General features: G+C 43.2%; 1 protein-coding gene across 3 annotated transcripts in view; it reads left to right on the top strand.

Annotated features, from left to right (window-relative positions):
- Positions 1 to 340: 340 nt before the first annotated feature.
- Positions 341 to 10,110, top strand: part of cgnb (cingulin b) — a 28,794-nt gene continuing 19,024 nt past the window's right edge. Inside the window, exons 1-4 of one of the 3 annotated variants that reach the window (XM_022208432.2) lie at positions 341 to 517; positions 6,079 to 7,223; positions 7,320 to 7,414; positions 7,526 to 7,595. In XM_022208432.2, the coding sequence (XP_022064124.2) occupies positions 6,108 to 7,223; positions 7,320 to 7,414; positions 7,526 to 7,595 (1,281 nt within the window). In that variant the 5' untranslated portion in view covers positions 341 to 517; positions 6,079 to 6,107. Of the gene's footprint in view, positions 518 to 766; positions 894 to 936; positions 1,039 to 6,078; positions 7,224 to 7,319; positions 7,415 to 7,525; positions 7,596 to 10,110 lie in introns of those variants that run through there. The other 2 variants (XM_051955836.1, XM_051955837.1) reach the window with 2 other exon arrangements.

Raw genomic sequence — 10,110 nt, 5'->3', positions numbered from 1 at the left:
ACTGATGCCTAACAACAATGCTTGAGACACATTTTATATCGCCCGGGATTTGAACCCGGGACCTCTCGCATCCTAAGCAAGAATCATACCTCTAGACCAACGAGCCACCTTTGTGATGCCTTGTCTTTCAGTTTTCTCTTCAGATACGCTTTCTTATTGGGGTCCATGTATTCATGATAAAAAGAAGAATTTCAGAAACATTTTCAAACTGATAACTGAGATGTGATTCCTCATTACCACTACAGAAATGGGTCACTCTGCTCCGTGCTGTATTGACCCCTGTGGAGATGAAACTGAGCCCGCAGCAGGCGCCGCCTCCCGGGGATCCTCCCACCAATGGAGTCGGTGCTGAGGCGGGACGACGACTCTCCGCCATGCAGGCAACAGGTTGCTCCGGCGGCGGGGGGGAGAATTTACGGATGTCCTCCCTCCATTGAGTAACATCTCCTCATCCCATCAGCGCTGAACGGAGCCGCTGCTGGACGGACACATGCTGGACCTCTGATCACCTCTGCAGGTACAGTAACTGAACACCGTAGTGGGAGCGCTTTTTACGCACTGTTTACCGTGTATTTATGGGATTTTGGGTGTAGAAGTGGGTGAAAGTCGCGCTGGAAAAGCCCGATCAGGCGTTTTAAGGCGACACCACATTTGGATACGCGGAGATGGACACCTGTGGCTTTGTGATTGGACCGAACCGCCGTCTTCTTTAGCTCTACCCAAACAAATATAAGTGGAAGAAGCCATTTTTTGTCTGTTTTTTAAAGGCTCCTGGATGCAGATCTCGGTGTGTTTTTGTGTGTGTGCGCGTGTGTGCATAATTGGATCTGACTGCGCTGCGTAAAGAGGGTATGAGCGGTTATTACAGCAGCTTCAAATAGGACGGGGGGCAGGTGAGTCGCTGCTTGTTTGTCTTGTTGCTCCGGATCGTGGTCCCAGATGGCTTCCCGGTAAACAAACCGGTGGTTTCGACGCACACCGATACTGACTGACCGGATAGGTGGGTGTGACGCAATTAATCCCGACTGGAGCAGACAGGTGCGTAAAGGGAGACCTTCATGGCTTCTCCGACCCAACGCGGCGATGTTTTTACGCATTGGCACCAGTTTTTAAGTGCATTTCTTTAAATTCTGAGTAAATAATCTCAAGTCTACTAATGAGACACAGCAGGCTTTGTGCTGCCCACATATAAAGTCAGATAAGCCTCTTGTTATCCCCTCCTACCCTTGTCAGCATTCTATTCTAGTTGATTATTCCAGCTCTTGGTGTTCAGGTAGTGTCCCTGCATTTGGATTTAAATAAACTGCTCCACTCAGGACAGTCCTGGGCTGATATTTATGCTTGAGGCCACACTTGAAGCTCACTTTGAGCTGTTTGGGTAAACATGTGCCTTTTTAATGAGGGGCATGTTGTTGCTATTTTAGACAAGACCAACCTGCCCCTGCTTCAGCCACACAGCCCATAACACTGACATCTGGGTTAGTTTGGTTTGGAAGGTGTGGTTTTTATGGTCCAGAAAATTTGCTGCTCCGGGTATTAAAAAGAGCTCGGTTATTCATTGTGATTCATTTGCTCTCGTGGTGGTTTTACTGGCATTCTCTTCTGTTTTTACAAGCAAGTTGTATTAAAAACCTCAGAAAAGTAGATGATTAAACTTAAACATTGTTTAGGGCTGTATCTAGTGATTGTTTCCATTATTTATTAATGCATTAATGTTCTGTTCATCGAGTAAAATGTCAGGAAATAGTGAAAAATGGACAATCTTGCAAACATTTTTGATTTGTACAGCCAACACTACCACATCCAGTGATATCAAATTAACACTGCAAATAGAGAAAGCAACGCATTTCCCACCAGAGAAGGTTGAAACAGTTAATATTTAGAGTTTCCAGTTATTTCATTGTTTATTCATTTATCATCTAGCTACGTGTTTAACTTGTGATTGATGCTGCAGGAATTTTTTTTTCAGTGTTGATTAATCTGTCAGTTGTTTTCTCAAGTAACTGATTAGTTGTTTGTCATTTAAAATGTCAGAAAATGCTGAAAAATGTCCACCAGAAACCCCAAAATACTCAATTTACTGTCAAAGAGGAGGAAAGAAAGCAGAAAATATTCAAATTTATGAAGCTTTAGTCAAAGAAGTTTGGCTTTTTTTTTAGTGTTGTTATTGAACTGATTATCCACATAATAAGTAAGCGATTAATGACAAATTCAACAACTAATTGACTAATCAGTGTAGCCCTACTTATGAGATTCTCATTATAAATAGAAGTGGGATGTAACATTTCAACCACATCACTGGATTTCTCAGTATCAAAGCAGGTCTTGTTCTGATACCTCCGGGCGAGAGAAACTGTGAGACAAACTTTAACATCAGACATTGCAGTAAGAAGCAGAGGAGAGTGCAGGAACAGAGGAGAGAGAAGAAGTGGCTGCTGGGTAAGAAGAACTGGACCGGCGGCGATGGCTGATGGGCCGGTTTGGTGACATTCCTGTTTCTATTGACATGGCCATTCCTCATGACGAGCGACAAGAGAAGGAGGAGGTTAACCAGTTGTCATTAAACAGAGCTCAGCCACTGGTCGCTGTACAACAACTGAACCTTTGTTAGAAATCTGTATTTACCCAAGGAACACATTTACACCTGGGAGCTTCACAACACTCACACAGACATCTGCAAACACAACTCAACCTTCACACACTGTTTTGATGTGGAACATGTTCTCCAAACCTGGTTACTTACACGGTGTTATGTTAGGACGGGAGAATTCATTTTTTTCGCTCCATATTTCTGGTCTCCGGTTTTGTCGTCTTTTTAATTAGTCTCTTCACTTTTTATTTACTGCCTATGTCGACAGTTTTCTGCGTGTGCAGGCTTTACAGTTGATGCTGCCCTAGTTCTCGGGTTCCTCTTAATCTGTCCTTATTATACAAATGCAAACCATGCGCAATGCTGAAAGGGAACCTCTGGAATCCTAAGAATGTTTTTAGGAAACACAAAGTCTGACTTTGATCCACTAATCTAGCCTCAGTGCTGGTGGAGGTGCTGCGCGTTACTCTATAACCAGCAGTCAGTTACTTTTTAATTCTAGCGAGAGTCACTCTGTGGGAATTTACAGCTGGAGCGGTGTCGAGCTGAAGGACGATGGTGAGCTCTGTGAAGTAAAGGTCAACATTAGGAGAGCTGGAATACCAAAACCGATGTATGCAAAAGAAGAAACACTCGCTTTTATATGATAATGTGACTGAAGCGTGATTAGCTTTTTCTCGCCACTTGCAGAGAAACTAAAAGGAGCGATGCTTATTAGATCAGCTACTACCAGATGGGAAATGCACAGCAGGTGTGTTTGTGTGTGTGTGTGTGTGTGTGTGCACCCTCACACATGTGCATGCTTGAGGTAGAGTGTGTGTGTGTGTCTGCACAGCAAAGTAAACCGTCCACGCCTGAGTGGCTCGACTCTGAAGTTTGGTGGCTGGGGAGACTGGCAGCAGCAGAGAGGCAGCGAGGGGAGGCCCATTCCTGACATAGCCCCTAGTGTTTAATGCTCCACAGAGCCTGGACAAAGGGTGGAGTATCCAGCAAGCTCATTTTCAGAGCATAGAAGGAGGACATGCTTATATTAAACTACTAACAGGACTGCACCTATAGCGATGTTATTAAAACTCTGACCAATATTTTATGTTGTTTGATGTATAAAAAGTCTGAAAATGGTGAAAAATGTTGATGAGTGTTTCCCAAAGCCCAGGATGACATCCTCATTAGTCCTAATTTTGACTTCATTATGATAAATGTGTAAATAAATCAATATTGAAATGCTACCACAACAAAACCTTAACATCAGGGAAAGTAATAGATAAACAGAGGAGACAACATGGAACCTAAAGTGCTTTTATCTTCACAGTAGACAGACTTCTGTCACGCAGCACGGACAAAACCAGAACATGATTGTTTTTTTTCTTTTCGCTCCCTTATCCCATCCCTGACTGACTTATTTTCTGGCTAGTTATTTTCTTGGACCACTTCAAGGTTCTTACCCAACAAAACAAGTGTGTCAATGTGCTCCTCAGTCAGCCTAGTTTATCCAGGACTGCAGATGAAGCCTGATGTTCCTCATAGTAATCAGTTTATCATCACATAGGGATAAAGAAACCAGAATATAGTCAAATTTAAGAAGCTGGAATCAGAGGATTTTGACAGAGTGGTTGGTGATTAATTTAACAGTCAGCAAATATGCAATTATTAGATTATTCCCTGTAGCACTTACTGTAAACATCTGTTAAGATTTTGTCTGTAATTTGAAAATGTATCTCGTTAAAAGTCGATTAATCATTTCTCTCACGTATACAGATCTACCACAACATCAGAACCACCTGTCTAATAGTGTGCAGCTTCCCTTCGTGCTGCCAGAACAGTTCTGACCCATCAGGGCCATGAACACAACACTTCTGAGAGTGTCTTGTGTCTGCTACAAGGATGTTAGCCAGGATATCTTTTGGGTCTTGTTGATTGAAAAGTGGAGCCATTGATGGATGCTTGATCAGACTGAGATCATTGGGCTCTTGGTCATGTTCCTCAAGCTATTCTTGAAGAGTTTTTGTGATGCGGTGAGGTGCATTATCCTGCTGGAGAGGGTGTCTTTATTCTGTAGTTTAGTTATGGTCAGAGGTCAAGGTTTCTCAGCAAGACTTCTTATTGTAACAGGATCATCAAAGTGGTGGTTGTAGTTGTCATATATAATATACCGATTATCTTTGAAGTCTGAACAAATTTGATTCAATAAAACACTCAAAAAGTTAATTTGGATGTTGTTACATTTAGGGCTGGACCCGAATATCCCGAATATTCGTTCGCTATGGCACTATCCACATATTAATTTTGGTATCCGAATATTCGAAACCACTATTCGGGCCAGCCCTAGTTATATTCTGAAGGAGTAACCAAGAAAGCAAGAAAAAACTGTACATCAAATGACAATGCATGTAACGTCAAATGTTCCTCAGGACTCAGAAAAAGCAAACTTTATGAAAGGAAGCAAGCAGCAGAGGGTTAGGGTTAGAGACACCCTCACCTGTCGTACCAGTATGGTTCAAGTTCTAAAAGTGCTGCTTCCTACATTTTCCATTAAGCAACACATCCTTTTGTTTGACCCTCTCTACCTGGTAAACACTCACGCCTTTTAAAAATCCCATTTTGTCTTTTTATAAATTATTAATCTGCAAGTCCAAACTGAGATAACCCTGGTGACATCATCATGACTATTTTCTCTGATTTTAGAAAGCTCCTCTAGCAACCCAGCAGACATTATGTAAGTCTTATTGTGGGCTGAGTGTTACCTTTCATGACTTCATGTGTAAAACTCGTGGAAAACACAGTATTATAGGTTATGTTTCGGGACAAACTGTGTGAGCGCCAAGGGTTTACTTGCCAGCGTGGCCACCAGTAGTGCAAATACTATAGCTACCTTTGACACCTGTCTTTCCAGAGTTAATGTCAAAGTATATTTAGACGCCGCTTTGCCCTCTATCCAGCTGTTTGAATGCATAAATATACCCAATGGCCTTTGTTAGGTCTTGTCTTTTCTTCAACAATGGCTGGATTAGTGCATGTCCGGGTTAAAAAGAGGCAACAAATCGATCTTTTATGGTGTAAGGAGTTTCATACTCAACCACTCCCGCTGTGTTTTTCCTTCCTTCCGTCCACGCCCTCTGGAAGAAAGTAGGCCTCAACCTGTACAAAGAGGCTCTCAGTGCCCCAGTGGCATATTTGGCATGACATGAATACAATACATTCTGTCTGGGAAGAAACCGAACCTGGTGAGCAGCATGAGAAGATGACAGCTCCATCAAGATATACCAGCAATCTGATATTTTAGCTAAGTCATGGTGACTCCACCTGAGGAAAAAGTAGGAGGTTTAAACAGTAAACAAGGAAATAAAGCAAAGAGAGCTGAATCTTCTGCACATCTAGTGGAATAGATCAAAACACGGTCCTTGCAGCTGGACTTCGATGTACCGAATGCTTTTGTAACTCACCTCACTGAATCGCCTGATTTGCATTTCTGCTCTTTCCCTCCACAGGCTGCTTGCACGCAAACCAGGAAGTGAACATGAGCAGTCTCTCCGCCGACAGGAAGCCACCCGTGGATTATGGCGTCCAGATCCGCTTCATCAAAGACCTCCACGACACCGGCGGCAGCTACCCCGATAAAGCCAAAGGGAGCAACAGTACGACGGCTCCTTCCAACAAATATGGTGTTGCTGTGAGGGTTCAGGGAATCTCTGGACAGCCTTATGTGGTTCTGAAAGATGGAGAGAAAGGCGACTCATACGGTGTTCAACTAAATACCCCCACCTCCAGCTCGGGGCCACCTTCACCGTACAACACCACCCCCAAAACGAACAAAGAACCAGCAGAGTTTGTAAACCCTTATGGCCCTGTTGTGAACACATCCCGCTCCCCTGTTTCTCCAGCTGAGGATGAGGATGGGGAAATTTTCAGGAGCCCTCTTAAAAGACCTCCAGGTGACGGTCAGGCAGGAACACAGGGTGAGGAGGAAGGTGGAGCGACACCGGCAGAGAGGCCCAAAGCTGAACCCAAAGCAACAGTCGGCACAACAGAGAAAAATCGGACTAGTGAGGAGGAGTATAACGAAGCAGGGCTGAAACCTGTCAAATTAAACACAGCAGCAGCACCCAAAGGGGTTAAGCAAACTGCCTCTGGTTTCTCTGGCTCTTTGGGGAAGTACAACGGCAAGAAATCGAGCACCGATTCCCCTTCACAGCCATTCCCAAATCCTCCAGCGCCAACTGCTGAGGAGCCTGCACCTGCAATCGACACCAACTCCCTGGCTCCCATTAACAAGCTCATCAGTAAGTTTAACAGTGCAGCACCGGGCAGCGCGCCGCAGACCAGAGGCCGCCCCGGAGCAAGGCAGCGGCTCAAGTTTGATGATCGCAGGAGGTCCAGAAGCCTTGATGCTCGAAAAGAAGTTCAGCCAGAAACCTCCATTCCCCCTCCCAGTTCTCCCACTCTGAATCCCTACGCTGCTCCCCTGTCTGCCTCCTCCAGTTTATTGATATCATCTGCTCCGGCAAGTGGTAACCTGGGAAAGAGCCCTGCATCTGTTGCCAAGGTGACAGCACTTGAGGCCCCCAAAGCGAGCTACAAGTCACCAGAGAAGTTTGTTGCCAAGGACACCCATCCAGCTGTGCCAAAAAAGCCTGTAAGTACCAGCAACGGGGGAGCCGATGAGCTATTTGCAGATACGAAGTTGTTTCTTTGTTTTGTGTCTGTTTTCTTACCGTATTACTCTTTGAAGGAGATCCTGCCGAGGAGTCAAAGCACAGACATCACGAGAGTCTCGAGTCAAGAAGCTCATTTCAACCAGTCTGTTTATAACAGCTTCAAAGACGAGTAAGTGAAAGAAAAACAAGAGTGACATATACAGGAATAGTTAAGTGTCACAGTTATATGGAGGCAGGTTGTTTCCCTGATCTAATCTTCTGTCCAACGTTTCCTCATCAGCACCAGTGAGAGGGAAGGACCCATCAAGAGAAAAGTCAACCTTGTCTATGACACAAGCAGCAGTTTCAAGGTATGGCAAAGTTTTCTCACAGAAAATATGAGGTATCTTTACATCTATGTATGCATACTGAGTTCTTCTTGTGGAATAGAAAAACTAGGATTAGTCAAACTTTGTAATTTAAGTGTAACAGAACCAGAGAATAGTAATAATGTGAGCACAAAAGTTAGTTCTCAACCTCTGTTAGCATCAGGCTAACTGTTTGCTCCTGTTTCCAGTCTTTTCAATGAACTAACCTAACTAGCTGCTAGCTGTAGCTTTAAGTAAATAAGCATATTCCCAAAAATGTTGAACTATTAAACCTGTAAGAAGTATAATTAGTACTAAAACTAAGACGTTTCACTCATTTTTTTTACTGTATTTGTTAATCTATTTAGTCACAGTTCGTCTTTTAGCACCAGGCTAACCGTTTGCTCCTGTTTCCAGTCTTTACAATGCGCTAAGCTAACTAGCTAAGAGCGGTACCAAACTTGTCACCTAATGCTCTGCAACAAAGTAAATGAGCATTTTTACTAAAATGTTTAACTACTGCAACGTGTAAGAAGTATAATTAGTACTAAAACTAACACTTTTCACTCATTTTTTACTGTATTTGTGCTTCATCTATTTAGCTGCTGTGGTTTGGAGGTCCAACATGTTGGTCAGTGTTTGTCCATGGGAGTCATTTTCTCATTAGTGCAGCAATGAAGCTAACAGATGGTTGGCAGTCCATCCTTTGAGGAAATGCAGCTTGTGTTTCATTCATTTTGTCACTAAGGATCCTCTCTAAGCAGGCCAAAAAACATGAAATCTAAGATGCATGCTGCATTTTCCTCTATTAGTGCCGTGTTTGCTCCTTTGTCCTCCTGCGACACCTCATTGAAAGAGATTGAGCCACAGTTATAAGAATGCTCGCACTCTTCATTTTAAATTTGCATTCTTTTGCATAAATCTACATACAGAAGTTATTCCTCTGTGTCCTTACCTTCTCATATTACACACTCTTGATTATGTATGATGATCCCTTGTTATGTACTTCTGTCTGTGTTTGTGACCACGGGTGCCTGTGAATTATTTGCCCGTCTTGTCTCTTGGCAACGCTGCACCTGCAGAGGAAGGCTCAGTGTGTTTGAGGGCGCCGTCATTGAGAGGCATCAATAATTGAGTTGGAGTGGAACCCTGCACCAGCTGGGGGTTGGCTTGCTGGATGGGACAGATCCTTCTCCGACAGGACCTGTTGTACAAAACCTCCTTTGTCACGACCACGCTGTCCATTTTACCGGCTTATTTCTAGCCCAGCAATCATCTTAGGCGCTTTAGAAGTGTTATTACTGAAAAAAATCAACATCATCAAGCCACAAGGAAGAAAAAAATGTACCCTGTTTTTCGCCTGAGGCTATTTCTTCTCCAGCTCTGCCTCTGAACTAAAATATTACTTTTGTCTGTGTTAAAGCAAAGCAGAAGTTCAGAGCAGAGTCGGATGAGTGTGTTGTACACCCAAGGGCTCCTTTAGGGTTTATTTGTGATTCAGCCACGGTCCAGATTAATAAACCGGCAAATGCTTTGCCTTTTATTTCAGTCGCATTCCTTCAGCACCACTAATGTGTGCGGCTCTCTCTAAGAGCTTGTGGTGTGTTTTGACTGGTTAATGTGTGTCAAAAGGAAGAGTGATGGAGCCAATGCAACGACAGCCTTTTGTGGCCCTGCTTAATGGAGGATCAGATACTGGTGTGTCTAACGTAGCTGGTGTATTGTATACTTCTTTGTGTAGGGAGTCAACAGTGATAGCTGTTTGTTGTTCAGAGCAACAAAGGATGTTTATATGTTGTTACCTGTTCAACCAACTGATGGTCATATTTCATTTAAAGTTCCTCTCCGGTCATTGATTTAAAACACCTCTACATGTATCAAAGTTACGTATTAAGAAAATTCTTCAATGATAGTTATCTCGTCATGCCTTAAACCTCAGAAACAAAGGCAGTTTCTGGGTTTCACTGCAATATAACGTCCACTACCTCTATGGAAACAGCACAAACATTGCTAGAAGGGAACTGAAAAGATGTCTTACATGAAGTAGGACAGTTAAAATCCCATTAATTATATAAAAACAAGAAACATTACAGTTGAATTTCTTTAATTTTTCTTCTTACAAAAGCTCTACCTGCTTTATTGTCTCACACCGTTTAATGGCAGCGATAGTTCCTAATTACAGTGACCTTTTTTGCATTTTCATAAAAAGAATGAAGGTTCAAGAGATTCAAGATTCTGGCACTTTTGTGGCACTTTAGCATGCCGTGATGCCACTGGACTGAACACTTTGATAAACTATGCTGCTAATTGAACATTTTGTAGAACTTAAACATATTCTGCTCGAAGGCTGCGCAGTGGATTGATGGTTAGCACTTTGGCCTTGCAGCTAGAAGATCCCCAGTTCGTGTTCCGGCCTTCCCAGGATCTTTCTGCATGGAGTTGGCATGTTCTCCCTGTGCATGTGTAGGTTTTCTCTGGGTTCTCTCGCTTTCTTGCACAGTCCAAAGACATGCTGAAG

The sequence above is a fragment of the Acanthochromis polyacanthus genome, chromosome 11 (genome assembly GCF_021347895.1).
Source record: "Acanthochromis polyacanthus isolate Apoly-LR-REF ecotype Palm Island chromosome 11, KAUST_Apoly_ChrSc, whole genome shotgun sequence".
Lineage (NCBI taxonomy): Eukaryota > Metazoa > Chordata > Actinopteri > Pomacentridae > Acanthochromis > Acanthochromis polyacanthus.
Note: the sequence above shows the minus strand (reverse complement) of the source record. Positions and strands in the feature narration are given on the sequence as shown.